The sequence below is a fragment of the Jaculus jaculus genome, chromosome 10 (genome assembly GCF_020740685.1).
Source record: "Jaculus jaculus isolate mJacJac1 chromosome 10, mJacJac1.mat.Y.cur, whole genome shotgun sequence".
Classification (NCBI taxonomy): Eukaryota; Metazoa; Chordata; class Mammalia; order Rodentia; family Dipodidae; genus Jaculus; species Jaculus jaculus.
The window spans coordinates 38,036,706-38,053,516 of record NC_059111.1 but is presented as its reverse complement, the minus strand read 5'-3'; the positions used below and the strand labels follow the sequence as shown (position 1 = coordinate 38,053,516).

The window sequence follows — 16,811 nt, the reverse complement described above, 5'->3', positions numbered from 1 at the left end:
TATTTAGAAACATTGCTGCATTAAGAAAGTATAATTTAAGTCGGGTGTGGAGGCGCAGAGGTAAGAGGATTGCTGTGCGTTCAAGACTATGTAGTGAATTCCAGGTCAGCCTGGGCTAGAGTGAAACCCTACCTCGAAAAAAAGAAAAAAAAAGTATAACTTAAAGTATTTTTTTTTTAAGACCTTACTGGGGCTGGGGAGATGGCTTAGTGGTTAATGCATTTGCCTGTGAAACCTAAGGACCCAGGTTTGATTCTCCAGGTCCCACGTAAGCCAGATGCATATGGTGGCGCGTGTGTCTAGAGTTCGTTTACAGTACTAGAGGCCCTAGTGCGCCCTTTCTGTCTCTCCCTATGCCTCTAATAAATAAATAAATAAATGAAAAAGAAATTAGGAAAAAATAAAGACCTAATGTACACGATGGCTAGAAGCATGTTAACACCTCAAATAACTGGGAACACTAGGTATTCCATCTGATGAATGAAGATTAGTAGAGGTGGGGGAAAGCAATTTTATTAATTATTCCTACTTCACTGTAGAGAATGGAGGAGGTGGGGGGGGGGAGAATCTTACATTGATTTGCAAGCCAGACTTTAGATCAAAGTGTTGAGAGCTTTCTATGGGATTCCTAATGATAGCAAGGAAAGCTTTTGAGATTTTGAACTTCATTTCATATTACTTCCATACTAGTTTGACCATAACAGGTAACCTGTCTAGAAGTTGAAAGAGGTGCAGTTTTTGTTACATGTAGTGCTCTGTTTTTCTCTTAAAATCTTTTTATTTTTTTGTTTATTTTTATTTATTTGAGAGCTACAGACAGAAAGAGAGAGAATGGGCGCACCAGGGCCTCCAGCCACTGCAAACTCAAGACGCATGCGCCCCCTTATCCATCTGGCTAACGTGGGGCTTGGGGAATGGAGTCTGGAACCAGGGTCCTTAGGCTTCACAGACAAGCCATCTCTCCAGCCCATTAAAATCTTTACGTGTGTGTGTGTGTGTGTGTGTGTGCGCGCGCGCGCGCGTGCGTGCGTGCACGGTCCTTTATTTTTTGAGACAGGATCACACATAGTGTGAGTTTCAGTATGACTTGGAAACTCACTATGGCCTGCAATTTTTAGGCAGTCTTCCTGCCTCAGCCTCCTGACTGCTAGAGTTTACGGCTCTGAGGATCTTTAGGATTTAATATTAAGATTATATTTTTTTTCTCAATTTTTATTAACATCTTCCATGATTATAAAAAATATCCCATGGTAATACCCTCCCTCCCCCCACTTTCCCCTTTGAAATTCCATTCTCCATCATATCCCCTTCCCATCTCAATCAGTCTCTCTTTTATTTTGATGTCATTTTTTCCTCCTCTTATGATGGTCTTGTGTAGGTAGTGTCAGGCACTGTGAAGTCATGGCTATCCAGGCCGTTTTATGTCTGGGGGGAGCACGTTGTAAGGGGTCCTATCCTTCCTTTGGCTCTTACATTCTTTTATTTTTCTTTCTTTTTTTTTTTAAATTTTATTTTTTCCAATTTTTTAATTTTTTTTATTTTTTGAGGTAGGGTCTCACTCTAGTCCAGGCTGACCTGGAATTCACTATGGAGTCTCAGGGCGGCCCCAAACTCACGGCGATCCTCCTACCTCTGCCTCCCAAGTGCTGGGGTTAAAGGCGTGTGCCACCATGCCCAGCTTTTTCCAAATTTTTATTAACAACTTCCATGATTATAAAAAATGCCCCCGTGGTAATACCTTCCCTCCCCCCCACTTTCCCTTTTGAAACTCCATTCTCATCATACCTCCTCTCCATCTCAATCAGTCTCTTTTCATTTTGATGTCATGATCTTTTCCTCCTCTTATGATGGTCTTGTGCAGGTAGTATCAGGCACTGTGAAGCCATGATATCCAGGCCATTTTGTGTCTGGAGGGAGCATGGTGTTTGGAGTCCTACCCTTTGACTCTTAACATTCTTTTTTTTTTTTTTTTAAATTTTTATTAGCATTTTCCATGATTATAAAAAAATATCCCATGGTAATTCTCTCCCTCCCCCCACTTTCCCCTTTGAAATTCCATTCTCCATCATATTAAGATTATATTTTAATGAGAGAAATTGTTACTTTATCACCTACTTAAAATGTCACAGTGCCACATGTATTCCTTATATACTTTCAAACATGGGATCACTGTACTGTTTTATTTTTCGTATCATCACATTAGATGATATTTTCTGTCTACTTTTCAGCCCTTCTAAAAAATACAGTGAGCTAGTCTCCTCACTCTATTGCACCTGAAGTATACCTGCTAATGACATAAACTAGATCCTAACAGTGTGAGAAATACTATGGAAGAAGTCTAGAGAGCAATGGAGTGACTGTTTTATAGTGTTCAAGCTAGAAAGGAACCCTTGAGGAGATGGCTTTAAAAGCAAATGAAATAGATGAGAAAGTGATATGAGAGGCTGGAGTCTGATGCAGGACCTTGAATTTGTATTTCATTTTGAGTAGTGGGGAATCACTCAAGAATAGGGCAAAGAGGTGTCATGATTTTTTTTTTTTTCTTTTTAGAGGTAGGGTCTCACTCTGGTCCAGGCTGACCTGGAATTAACTCTGTCATCTCAAGGTGGCCTTGAACTCATGGCAATCCTCCTACCTCTGCCTTCCGAGTGCTGGGATTAAAGGCGTGCGCCACCATGCCAGGCTCTAAAAATTTTCTATTCATGAGCTGGGCATGGTGCGTACCCTTTAATCCCAGCACTCAGGAGGCAGAGGTAGGAGGAACACCTGTGAGTTCAAGGCCACCCTGAGACTACATAGTGACTTCCAGGTTGGCCTGGGCTAGAGTGAAACCCTACCTCGAAAAAAAAAAAATTTTTTTTTTTTTGTGTGTGTGTGCACTGGGAAATCAAACTGGAACCAATAGGCGTTACAAGCAAACACATTAAACCTCTGAGCCATCTCCCCAGTCCAAATTTCCCTCCCTCCTTCCCTTCCTAACTTTCTTAAATTACTTGGGCCAGGCATGGTGGCTGTTAATCAGGTTTTAATCCCAGGCAGAGGTAGGAGGATTGCCCAGGAGTTTGAGGCCAGCCTGAGACTGCATAGTGAATTCCATGTCAGCCTGAGCTAAAGCAAGACCTCTGAAACCAAAACAAAAAGTCACTGGAGCTGTAGAAATGGCTCAGTGGTCAAGAGCACTTACTATGCAAGCATGAGGCCTGAGATACTGCCGAGTTAGACTTTCCAGACTCAAAAACAGCTGGACAAATCTATGCACAACTATAAGCCCAGTTGGCTTGAGGACACAGCAAGCACTAGGAGAGATTGTAGCTCAAGTAAAAATGCGCACAAGAGCAACAGCCTCTATTGGTGGGCACAGCCCACTACTGCTGAGCCCATATGGTGTACATGGGCACATACAAGTTCATACAGCACACTCCTTACTCACATGCACACAAAACAAGTCACTTTGGCTGTCCTATGTATAGTAAACTACAGAGAAGCAGAGTAAAGGCAGGGAGGTGAATGAGAACGTTGTGGCAATCTAGGTAGAATTGACAGTGGAAACTGGCGAAGACCCATTCGTAGACCGAAGTTAGTGTAGAGTTTGTAGGTTTACTGATGGATTGTCCATTTAGGATTAGAATGAGTGTAGAATTGAAGGCCATTCTGTGGAGTTTGGGCATGAGCTGCTGAGAAGTAATGCTGTTTGACATCTTTGTTTTAAAAATGTGTTTTGGGGCTGGAGAGATGGCTTAGCAGTTAAGCACTTGCCTGTGAAGCCTAACGACCCTGGTTCGAGGCTCAATTCCCCAGGACCCACGTTAGCCAGATGCACAAGGGGGTGCACACATCTGGAGTTTGTCTGCAGTGGCTGGAGGCTCTGGCGCGCCCATTTTCTCTATCTGCCTCTTTCTCTGTCACTCTCAAATAAATAAAAATAATAAACAAAAAAAAATCACAATGTGTTTTGGTCAGAGCTGGCACATGCTTCTTTAATCCTAGCACTTGAGAGGCAGAGGTAGGAGGATCACTGTGAGTTCGAGGCCACCCTGAGACTCCATAGTGAATTCCAGGTCAGCCTGGGCTAGAGTGAAACCCTGCCTCAAAACAACAAAACTGTGAGCTGTAGAGTTGATTTAGTGGTTAAGGTGCCTGCCTGCGAAGCCCAGGGACTCCAGGTCCCACATAAGCTAGATGCACATGGTGGCGTATGCCTCTGGAATTTGTTTGCAGTGGCTAGAGGCCCTGGAGTGCCTCCCCCCCATTTCTCTCCCTCTCTTTCTAATAAATAAAAATAAAAAACTTTTTAAAGGGCTGGAGAGATGGCTTAGTGGTTAAGGTGTTTGCCTGTGAAGCCAAAGAACCCAGGTTTGATTCCCCAGGACCTATGTAAGCCAGCTGCATAAGGTGCTACATCATGTATAGTGGCTGAAGGCCCTGGCATGCCTCTACCTCCCCCTCTTTCTCAAATAAATTTAAAAAATGTTTTAATTTAAAGAAACTTAAAGATTTTTTTAATAAGATTTTTTAAATCAGTTTCTGTGTATTCTTTGTGACCTTTCTAGGGAAAGGAGACTTAGTGATGACTATTGTACCTTCTTTTTGTTGTTGTTGTTTTTCAAGGTAAGGTTTCACTTGGCCCAAGCTGACCTGGAATTCACTATGTAGTCTCAGGATGGCCTTGAACTCACCACCTACCTCTGCCTCCCGGGTGCTGAGATTAAAAGTGTGCACCACCATGCCTGGCTCCATATTATCTTTTTTTGTTGCTTTTTGTTTTGTTTTGTTTTGTTTTGGGGCAGGGTCTGTAGTCTGGGCTGGAACTCAGTCTGCAGCCCAGGCTGGCCTTGAACTCATGGTGATCCTTCTGCCTCAGCCTCCCAAGTGCAGGGATTGAAGATACAAATCACCACTCTTGGCTTTGTACACATTCTTTTTCACATCTATTTACTTATTCTTGCCTCATACTCCATTTTCAATCAGGTGGTTTGAAGAGTGAGTTAAGAGGCTAACAGAGAGAGCTTTTCAGGTCTAGGTAAAAATAGAAGAAATATGACTTGTTTAAAGGCACAGGGAATGGACAGTATTATGCCAACAAGGAGAGTGGTGCAAGATGAAGCAGAAATGACATCATCATACTTGCTTCAAAAAAGGTCTCTGGCTCCCATGCAGAGAAAGCTTTCGGAAATGATGAGGGAAATCAGTTTGGCGATGCTATGTAGGACACAGATGATGATAGGTAGCTTAGTCTCCAGAGCTTCCTTCTCATACTTTCCTTTTCTCCCTGTGGGAACTTCCAACAAGGCTGCTCACCTCACACTTGTCTCCTCTGGCAGCACTGGTGTTTCTATCTACTTGTAATTCCTGACTTTATTCATGTGGATTGTTTCCTTATGTTGTCTTTCTTGTTTCTTTTCTCTTCTTTCTCCTTTTCTGCCTTCTTTTTTTAACTCATTACATAGCCCAAGCTGACTGAGTTCATTGTAATTCCCCTGCCTCAGCCTCCTGAGTGCTGGGATTACAGGCATGCACTGTCACACCTGCTTGCCATGTCCCCTTTCTCAGTGTGCATGTTACCGCTTTAGTTTGACTTCCTTCTCAGACCAGCCTCTCTGTTTAGACTTGTCTACTAGGTTGAAAAACACGACAGTGAGTGATTAGTGTCTCCAATCCTGTAAAAGTTCTGTGTTCAAGTGAAAAGTTTTTCCACTCCTCTAGCTGTATTTTTATGTATAAAACTCATTCAGAACTCAATCAGCTTGCCAGTTTCATTGGGGCAGCAAATGCTTCCTGCTGTCTCTTGTTCTAAAGAAAAATACTTCTCCCAAATGATGGGCATACCAGGGGGTATGAATGAACAAAGACCATATTTCAAAGTTTTTCTCCCTGTTTTCATTCCTTCCATTCTTTTTCTTCCTCTTTCTGTCATTATCTTTCTGTATCTAGTGTATTTTTGGTATGTGTATGTGGTATATACTCATGTGCAGATGTGTGTGCCCTGTGCCCATGCACGTGGCATATATTCATGTGTGTGCTCTGAGCCCATGTGTGTGTTATATGCTCCTATGTACGTGCGGGTTTGTGTGGCTGTGCTCATGTGTGTTATATGCTCATGTGTATGAACACTTGTGAGCCCATGCCCATAGGATATACTCATATGTGTGCAGATGTGAGTGCCCTATGCCCATGCATGTGAAACATGCTTGTGTGTGCACAGGTGTGTGTGCCCTTTGCCCATGTGTGGGATGTGCTCATGTGTATAAATGTGTGTCCATGCATGTATGATATGCTTGTGTGTGTACAGATTTGTGTGCCTGTTGTGTGTGTACAGATGTGCCTGTGCAGATGCATGTGGACACCAGAGGATTCTGGGTGCACTTTCCATCACTCTTCTACCTTAATTACCTGAGACAGCATTACTGAACCTGGTGTTCCCTGGTTTGTTCATTTGTTTTCTTGGTTTTTCAAGGTACTGGCTCACTCTAGCTCAGGCTGGCCTGGAATTCACTCTTTAGTCTCAGGGTGACCTTGAACTCAGTGATTCTCCTACCTCTGCCTCCCAAGTGCCACGATTAAAGGCATACAGCAGCCCTCACTCCTCCCCCAAGTTCTCTGTTTTTTATTTGGACTGCTGACAAGGAAGCCCCAGCAATTCTCCTGTACATTAAGTTACTTTCTCATTGCTGTGAACAAATATTGGACTAGAAACAAATTAGGGAAAGGAAGTGTTTTGGCTTACCATTTCAGCACATAGAGTTCATCATGGCCAGGGAAGGCATGGTAGGCTCATACTTGACAGGAAGCCAAGGACAAATAGAAAAATGGGGCCAAGTTATTAAACCTTGAAGCCATTCTCCAGTGACCCATTTCCTCCAGTACGACTCCATCTCTGAAGGTTCTACAATCTTCCTAAATAGCACTATGATCAAGTATTAAAGCCCATGACCCTATGGGAGGCATTTTTATTCAAATCACAACCTGTCTCTACAGCTCTCACCTCTGGGATTTGTAGATGTGCATGACCATGTCGAGCTTTGTCTGTGGCTGCTGGAAGATCAGACTCAGGTCCTCATGCCTGTGCTGCAAATGTTTTTATCTGCTGAACTACTCTTCAGGACTTTATGTCCTGGTTTTTCGAACAGGGTTTCACTCACAGTTTGTAACCCAGGCTCTCGTCAAACTCTGCGGTCCTCCTACCTCACTACCTTATGCTCCCAAGTACTTGGGATTACAGGCATGAGCCACCACACCTAATTAAAGCATTTCTTTTCTTTTTGCTTTATTTTTATTTTTTGAGGTAGGGTCTTGCTCTAGCCCAGGCTGACCCTGAATTCATTATGTAGTCTCAGGCTGACCTTGAACCCCTGGTGATCTTTCTTCCTCCCTCTGCCAGAGATTAAATGCATGTGCCACCAACATACACACACCCTTGCTCAGGGACCATGCTAATCTTCTGCATTGTTCCAATTTTAGTATATGTGCTGCCAAAGTTAAAAAGATTAACTTTTTGATCAGAAGCAGCTTAAGGAATTTCTGAAACCAGGCAAACAAGTAGGAAAAGAAGTATGTTAGAACAATTTTTTCTTCATTTGTTGATACCTGGAGTTATTAGAATCTTGTTTTTCATTACTTAAACTTTGAGAGAACATGGCTGCACTATTCTCACTATTAAAATTAAATACTGTTGGGCTGGAGAGGTAGTTTAATGGTAAAATCTCTTCCTCAGTATCCACGTAAAGCCAGATAGATGTGCAATGTGGCACATGCATCCGGGGTTCATTTGTAGTGGCTAGAGGCCCTGGCACACCCTTTGTGTCTCTCCTTGCAAACAAGTAAACAAAATTTAAAAAGTTAAATATTATCTTGATATAAAACATACAGTTAATCTACAAAGTTAAACTGTTAAATACTTAAGAGTTGCAACACACTTAAAATGTACATTGCTTAGAGAGATACAATATTGCTGTTTTCATTTTTATTATTAAAAATACCTGAGGACTATCTGTGAAGGAAAAGAGGTTTCATTGTTTGTTTGGGAAGCTCAAAGTCCAGACAGCATAGTTCTGGCAAGGGTCCAGGGCAGACAGGAGAGCATATGCAGAAGGAAGGACTAAGTGTTAAAATAGAACTAAGTCTGAACAGGTGGGGGTTCCTACCACCCCTTCAGAGGGCATGCCCCAGGAGGAAAAAGCAGGGAGAATACTTTAAGACATAAGCATAGGGCACTGTTGTACAAGAAAAAAGGTAAACAGTTCACAGAGGGACCTCATGAAACTAAAAGCTTTTGTACAGCTAAGGAAACTGTCAACCAAGACAAGAGGCAGCAAACAGGATGGAAGAAAAATTGTCCAATATACATCTCATAAAGGATTAATATCTAGAATATACAATGAATTAAAAAAAAAACTAAGCAATAAAAATCAAACAACCCAAGCAAAAAATGGGATATGGAACTGAATAAGGAGTTCTCAAACAGGTGAAATATGGATGATCAATAAATAAGCCTGTTAACCCTTAAATTGTTTTTTGTCAGGTCACCTCAATGAGAAAGAAACATCACTAGAAGTACTCTTAGCAACTGAGCTCCATCTCCAGCTCAGAGGTAACAGTGCTTCTCAGGTTTCAGTGGTTCCTCTCACTAAATACCAAAGCCCTCTGTCATGGTGATGGTCTTCTCACCAGTTTCAAATAGAAAGACCATTTGGCCAGACTTTCTTTTTTTTTTAAAAAATATATTTTAAGCAGGCGTGATGGCACACACCTTTTTATTTTTTTATTTTTTTTATTTTTATTTATTTATTTGAGAGAGACAGACACAGAGAGAAAGACAGGTAGAGGGAGAGAGAGAGAATGGGCGCGCCAGGGCTTCCAGCCTCTGCAAACGAACTCCAGACGCGTACGCCCCCTTGTACATCTGGGTAACGTGGGACCTGGGGAACCGAGCCTCGAACCGGGGTCCTTAGGCTTCACAGGCAAGCGCTTAACCGCTAAGCCATCTCTCCAGCCCAGACTTTCTTTTTTTAATTTTTACTTTTTTGAGGTAGGGTCTCATTCTACCCCAGGCTGACCTGGAATTCACTATGTAGTCTCAGGGTGGCCTCAAACTCATGGTGATCCTACCTCCGCCTCCCAAGAGTTGGAATTAAAGGCATGCACCACCATGCCCAGCTTTAGAAAGTAAATTTGAAACTACTTGTCAGAGGTAATAATTCCTGAGTTCATATTTAGTTACCCTTTTATTTTGATTCAGGGTTTTGTGTAGCTCAGGCAGGCCTCAGACTCCTTATGTAGCTGGGAATGACCTTGAATTTTTTTTTTTTTTCCAAGGTAGGGTCTCACTCTGGTCCAGGCTGACCTGGAATTAACTATGTAGTCTCAGGGTGGCCTCGAACTCTTGATGATCCTCCCACCTCTGCCTCCCAAGTGCTGGGATTAAAGGTGTGCGCCACCATGCCCGGCAACCTTGAATTTTTTGTTTGTGCATTTGTAGAGCCTCACTCTAGCCTAGACTGACCTGGAACTCACTCTGTAGAACAAAGCTGGCCTTGAACTCACAGCAATCCTACCACTGCCTCCCAAGTGCTGGTATTAAAGTAGTACACCACCAACCCAGCTTAACCTTAAATTTTTTGATAGCCTCCACCTCCCAACTTTATTCTGGTGTTGGGATCGAGCCCAGGGTCTTGTATGTACATCCTAGACAAGCACTGTGCCAGCCCACACCTGTACCCCTTTTGAATAAGATACAACTGCCTAATATGTTGGACTGGGTGGGGTTCTCCCTCTCCAGTAGTAAAAGGAATCTTTTTGTGGTCTTTGTCTGAAGCAGGAAACTCAAATTTGGTACATGGTTGGGCAGAGGTTCCAATAACTGCCTTTGTAGAGTCTTGACAGTTCCTGAAAAAAGCATGAGGCTAATAACCTACAGAGATATCTCCAGATAGTGTGCTGACAGGTTTCCTCATATTTGCATATAATTCTCTCTTTGTATTTTCTGGTACTGCTGTTATATTCCTGAGTTACACTGGTCCTTTCAAAAGTTTTTGTCATTTCTTCATTGCTGAAAAATCTTATCTATGATAGTTTTAAAAAAATTGTTAGGACTTTGAAATGTGACTAGTCTTTGAAAAAGTTTGCATGAAAAATAAGTAAATAGAGGTGGACATGGTAGCACATGCCTTTAATCCCAGCACTTGGGAGGTGGAGGTAGGAGGATCACCTTGAGTTCCAGGCCACCCTGAGACTTCATAATGAATTCCAGGTCAGCCTGAGCTAGAGGGAAATCCTACCTTGAAGAAACAAAAAGAAGAAGAAAAAGAAAAATAAGTAAATAAAAAAGAAAGCTCTTGCTGGTGTTCACACCTTAGAGACAGAAAGTGAGCCTTTGGGGGGAAAAGTTTGCATGATTTTTTAACACTTTGTTTGTTTGAGGTAGAGTCTCACTCTAGCTCATGCTGACCTCGATTTCACTATGTAGTCTCAGGGTGATCTTGAATATGGCGATCCTGCTACCTCTGCCTCTGAGACTACCTGGTGAATACCAGGCCAGCTTGGGCTAGAGTGAGTCCCTACTTCGAAAAACCAAAAATAAGTAAGTAAGTAAATAAATAAATAAATAAGTAAATGAATAAATAAGTAAATAAGATATTTTAACCAGGTAGTGCATGCTTTTAATACCAACACTCGGGAGGCAGAGGATCCCAGTAACTTCTGGATCAGCCTGGGCTAGAGTGTGACCCTACCTGGAAAAAATAAAAAGAAACCTATTGTGTTTAATTAACCAGGTGTGGTATTGCATGCCTGTAATGCCAATACTGGAAGGCTGAAGCAGGAGGATAGTGTGTTTCAGGTCAGCCTGGGTTCTATAGCACGACTCTTAACAAAAATATGATATGAAACAACAAAAGAAATATTGTAGTATGATTGGTCTTTGGTACTGTAATTTTGTTTGACTAATTTCTTTCTACTTTAACAGGGAAGTGTCTTCTATGAAGACTGGCTATGTAGACAGATTGAAGCAGTATTTGTAGTTTTTATATTTTGTGAATGCTTTCCTTATTTTTGTTTTAGTTTTTAAACATATATATGTATGATTTTTCAAGGTAGAGTCTTGTGGCCTGGAATTCACTATATAGTTTCACGATGGCCTTGAGCTCATGACAATCCTCCTACCTCTGCCTCTGGAGTGCTGACATTAAAGGTATGCACCACCATTAATATTTAATTTTATTTACTTAATTTATTTGAGGTAGAGAGAAAGAGGCAGATAGAAAGAATGGATATGCCAGGGCCTCTAGCCACTGCAAAGGAACTCTAGACACATGCACCACCTTGTGCATCTGGCTTATGTGGGTACTGGGGAATTGAACCTGGGTCCTTAGGCTTTACAAGCAAGTGACCTAACTGCTAAGCCATCTCTCCTACCTCTAAACAATATTTTTTAAAAATTTATTTATTTAAGATAGGGAGAGAGCGAATGGGTGCACTAGGGCCACTAGCCACTGCAAATGAACTCCAGATGCATGTGCCACCATGTAAGCATCTGGCTTACATGGGACCTGGAGAGTAGAGCCTGAATCCTTAGGCTTTGTCGGCAAGCGCCTTAACTGCTAACCCATATCTCCAGCCCTAAGCAATGTTTTTAAAAAATATTTTTATTTATTTGAGAGAGAGACAGACAAAATGGCATAGAGAGAGAGAAAGAAAGAATATGAATGGGCACACCAGGGCCTCCTTCCCCTGCAAACATACTCCAGATGCATGCACCACTTGGTGCATCTGGCTTTAAGTAGGTACTGGGAAATCAAACCCAGGCTCTAAGCTTTGCAAGTAAGCACCTTAAACCTCTAAGCCATCTCTATAGCTCTTAAACAATATTTTTATTTAGTTGGGAAAAGAAAGGAAAGAGGAAGAGGAGAGAAAGAAAATGTACACACCAAGGCCTATTGCAAATGAACTCCAGAAGCACTGTACCATGTTGTGCAGCTGGTCTTACATGGGTACCAGGGAATCAAACCTGGGATGGCAGACTTTGCAAACAAGCACTTTTAACCACTGCTGCCCACTTTTTAATAACTATTTGTTAGGGGGGCAGAGAGAGAGGCAGACAGACAACAAGCCTATTGCCATTGCCACTGCAGATGCACTCCAGATGCATGCACCACTTTGTGCATCTGACTTCATATGGGTATGTAGAGGTCTTGAACCTGGGTCCTTAGGCTTTGCAGGAAGATGGCTTAACCACTGAGTCATGTCTCCAGCCCCATTGTCATCTCTCATTTTCTGTAATCTGGAATAGCTTTTCAGGGTTTTGCTCCTTCTTGGCTCTGTTTTGTCTTGTCATGAATGGGTATTGTAAATTACATGCATGATCTTCAAATGTTAGGTTTTTTTTGTTTTGGTTTGTTTTTTCTGAGGTAGAGTTTCACTGTAGTTCATGTTGACTTGGAACTCATTTTGTAGTCCCAGGCTGGCATTGAACTCACAGCAGTCCTCCTACCTTCCTCTCTGCTAGGAGTAAAGGCATGTATCACCATGCCCAGCCTAAATGTTACTTTTTGGATTAAAAATAAACCCTACTTTATAATGTAGTATTTCTAATAGATCACTGGATTTGATTTGCCATTATTGTGTCTAAGGCTTTATATCAGCTTTTATATCTTTATATGAGATTGCTCAGTAATTTTTCTTTTTTGAATCAGGTTTGAGGCCAAGTATTTAGACTTCACATAATGAACTACAAAGTGTTTCTTTTTCTTTTCTTTCTTGAATTTTTAGAAAAATAGAGGTAAAGTTGGTGCTATAGAAAAAAAAAAATACATAATACATATAGGGTTCTGGGCTGGAGGGATGGTTTAGCAGTTAAGGCACTTGCCTGCAAAGCCAAAGGACCCAGGTTTGATTCCCCAGGACCCACAATAGCCAGATGCACAAGGGGTACATGCACGCATCTGCAGGTTGTTTGCAGTGACTGGAGGCCCTGCCATGCCCATTCTCTACATTTTTCTCTGTCAAATGAATAAAAAAAAATAAAAAGACAGAGTTCTATTCTATAGCCCTGGCTGGCCTGCAGTCACTGTAGCTCAGGTTAGCCTCCAATTTGTGTGTGATTCTTCTGCCTCAGTCTGCCAAATGCTGGAATTATAGGCATGTACCACCATGCCCAGCTGTGTTTGATTTTTGTTAAAATTTTTCCAACTTTGCTTGATAACAAGTTTGTTTAGCTTGGCATCTATAACCCTCTCTCCTGGTTGTAAGTTTTTGTTTATTTGGTTGGCTTCTTTGGTTTTCTGAGGTAGGGTCTCAGGCTATTCTACACTGACCTGGGATTCACTATGTAGTCTCAGGGTGGTCTCAAACTCATGGCTGTCCTACTTCTGCCTCCCAAGTGCTGGGATTAAAGGCATGTGCCATCACACCTGGCTCTCTCGTTTTTAAAAGCTTGCTTGCTTGTATCCTGCCACTACAAGGTATTCCCAGTTGTGACCCTGGGTCCCTCCTCTTAGTGGGGAGGGTGGTGCTTAGAACCCAAGGCAGGCTGCTGCTGCCCCTATGGCATTACCCCCAGAGCCACTGAGAGGACCGAGCTGAGCTGTGTGTACTAGCCTGGTGCAGCACACAGGAGCACATACCTAGCATGATAGCACACTTGGGAGGGAGAGGTTCAAGGCCAGTCTGGGCTAGAGTGAGACCCTACTTTAACCCTCTCTCCCCCCCCACACAAAAAAAGTATTTGCTGTGAAAAAAGAAAGAAAAAGTTTCAGCTTGGAGCCAGTGCCCCTTCAGCTACAATTAATTGAGAGATGACTACCATTGAAATTGGGACAGCAGAAAGAATGCTGACTCTTTTGAAAGTAGGGGACCTGAAAGCTGAAGGAGTGTCCTGCTCTTCAAAGTTATTCCTTTCTTTAGCAGGCATGGTGATGCATTCCTTTAATCCCAGCACTTAGGAGGCAGAGGTAGGAGGATTGCTATGAGTTTGAGGTCACCCTGAGTCTATGTAGTGAATTCCAGTCAGTCTGAGCTATAGTGAGACCCTACCTTGAAAAACAACAAAAGTTATTCCCTCCCGGATTAACAAATTTGGTAGCCCACCTGGTACTATGGGAGTATAACAAATGCAGGAAAGGGGTCATTGAATTTGCAGCTAGGTTTGTTTTGAAAATTGCCATTGGACAATGTGAGGCAAGGTTGTTGGAATGCCTTCATGGAGCAGTGGTCATGAGGATGAACCATGGGTTGCAGTGGAGACTCCAGTAGATGCCAGAACTATAGGAAGCTGCCAAGGAGAGCTACTGGCCCCAGATGGATTGTTCACCAGGCTGTGAGTGACCCAGCTGGAGGGACTGAATTGGAATCCTAGTGTGGTAGTTTGAATAGATGGCCCCCAATATATTCAGTGTTTTATTACAGTTTGTAATTTAGATATGCAGCCAACTGGCTGAAGGAGGTGGATTTTTTTAGGGTCCAGCCCGGATAGCTTTTGCAGTATGCATGTTTATGCTGTGTCATTGTAAGTTTTTGGTTTTGCAGACCCACAGTTAAAATACCATGGAATATAAGAATATTAGAACAGTGTTGGGATTGATAAAAACTTTGTGAACTTAAAAGTTGGACTGAATGCATTGCATTTTTTTTTGAGGCCGGGTCTCACTCTAGCCCAGGGTGACCTGAAACAGGTCACTGTATATTCCCAGGCTGCTCTTGAACTCACAGTGATCCTCCTACTTCTGCCTCCCAAGTGCTGGGATTAAAGGCGTGCGCCACCATGCCTGGCTGCATTGCATTTTGTATCATAGATGGTCATCAGTTAGTGGGGGTCAGGGGAAGAATGTGGTGGTTTAAATTAGTTGTGTCCCATAAACTCATTTGTTTTGAATGCTTGATCCCCAGGTGATGGCAATTAGGGAAGTGACGCCTTGCTGGAGGACATGTGATGTTGAGGGCAGACTTAGGAGTGCTGTTGCAGTCAGTTTTGTATTGTTGGCAGAAAACTGCCTGACCAAGGAGGAAAGGGAGGAAAGGGTTTATTTTGTCTTCTAGACTCTGGGGGAAGCTCCATAATGGCAGGGGAAGACCATGACATGAGCAGAGGGTGGACATCACCTCCTGGCCAACATCAGGTGGACAACAGCAGCAGGAGAGTGTGCCAAATATCGGCAAGGGGGAAGCTGGCTGTAACACCCGTAAGCCCGCTCCCAACAAGACACTGCCAACAGGAGGATCCAATTCCGAAATTGCCATCAGCTGGGGAACCTAGCATTCAGATATGGGGGACACCTGGATCAAATCACCACAGGTATTATAGCCAACTACCCCTTGCTGTAACTCAGCTTACTCTCCTGTTGTTTGCCACCTGCTGTGGCAGAGGTGATGTCCAGCTTCTCTTCATGCTATGCTGTCCCCAGTTATCATGGAGCTTCACCTCAAGACTGAAAGCCAAAGTATCCTTTCCTCCCATGAAGTTGAAGTGTTTTGGTGGGTTGCTTTGTGTCAGTGATGTGCAGGTAACTGCAACAGAGGTCCAGAACCAGTACTGCATGGTGCTGTCCAGATGTTGATGGCCCTTTGTCACTCTCAGGATCTCAAGTGTATGAGACCAAAGAGGAAGCCATTTTTATTTTATTTTGTGTATGTGCATGCATGTACATGTCAGAGTCTCTTGACAACAGATGGCTGTCCCACTTGTTGTGCCTGCGTGTAAGCCATTTTAAGTATAGACTTCTGTATCATATGAATAGGAAAATTCTGGTCTTAAATGATTTAGAATTCCCTGACTTTGTCCGTTTGGGTTGCTGGTACAGAGTACAACAGAATGGGTGCTGGGTGTTTTTTTGTTTTGTTTTGATTTGGTTTTGGTTTTTTAAGGTAGGGTCTGGCTGACCTGGAATTCACTTGGCAGTCTCAGGGTGACCTTGAACTCAGTGATTCTCCTGCCTCTGCCTCCCAAGTGCTGAGATTAAAGGCATGCACCACCACCATGCCCAGCCAGACTGGGTATTTTGACCTTAAATTTTTTGTTTTATTTTGTTTAGTTTTTTCAAGGCAGGGTCTCACTCTATCCCAGACTGACTTGGAACTCACTGTGTAGCACCAGGCTGGCCTTAAACTGTTGGCATTCCTCCTGTTTTAGTCCAGTGTCCCAAATGCTGGTATTAAAGGTGCTTGCTACCAAATCTGGCTTTTTCTTTTTTTGTTTTTTTTCCATTTAAGTCATGGTCTCACCCTGTAACTAAGGCTGACCTCGAACTCATTGTAGGCCAGACTGGCCTTGAGTTTATGATCCTTTTGCCTCAATCTTTCCAAGTACTGAAATGAATGTTGTACACCAACATGCCCAACTATAAATGGGCATGCCCCTCCCTTTTGTTTCGAGATAGGGTCTTGCTTTAGCCTGGCTGACCTGGAATTCACCATGTAGTGTCAGGGTAGCCTTGAATTCACTATGTATCTCCTACCTCTGCCTCCGAGTGCTGGGATTAAAGGCATGTACCACCATGCCTGGCTTTAAGCAAGTTTTTAAAAATGTAGAACAATCAAAGAATTTGGGAAGTTCTCAAATTTATTTTATATTCAGGAGTTATATTAATGAATACTTATATCAGTTTGTTTTATTTCAGCTCTGGCTAGGTCAGAGTCTAGGAGAGATGGAGGCTTTAAACATAATTGGAGCTTTGATCATGAAGAAGAAAGCGAAGGGGATGCAGATAAAGAGTAAGGATGTTTTCCTCAGATACTTTATACAAAGGAAACTTTTCTTCAGCACAATTTGTACTTCATTAAGGTTTCTTTGAAACTCATATTCATTGCATTAAGGAAATATAAAA

At 42.5% G+C, this 16,811-nt stretch overlaps 1 protein-coding gene across 4 annotated transcripts in view; it reads left to right on the top strand.

The window, feature by feature from the left end:
- The window catches only part of Senp6 (SUMO specific peptidase 6), a 134,140-nt gene that overhangs the window by 1,083 nt on the left and 116,246 nt on the right, over window positions 1-16,811 (top strand). For 3 of the 4 annotated variants that reach the window (XM_045160412.1, XM_045160411.1, XM_045160413.1), the window contains one exon: window positions 16,605-16,698. The exons of the other annotated variant lie outside the window; for it this stretch is intronic. In XM_045160412.1, the coding sequence (XP_045016347.1) occupies window positions 16,605-16,698 (94 nt within the window). Of the gene's footprint in view, window positions 1-16,604; window positions 16,699-16,811 lie in introns of those variants that run through there. 4 annotated transcript variants of the gene reach the window in all.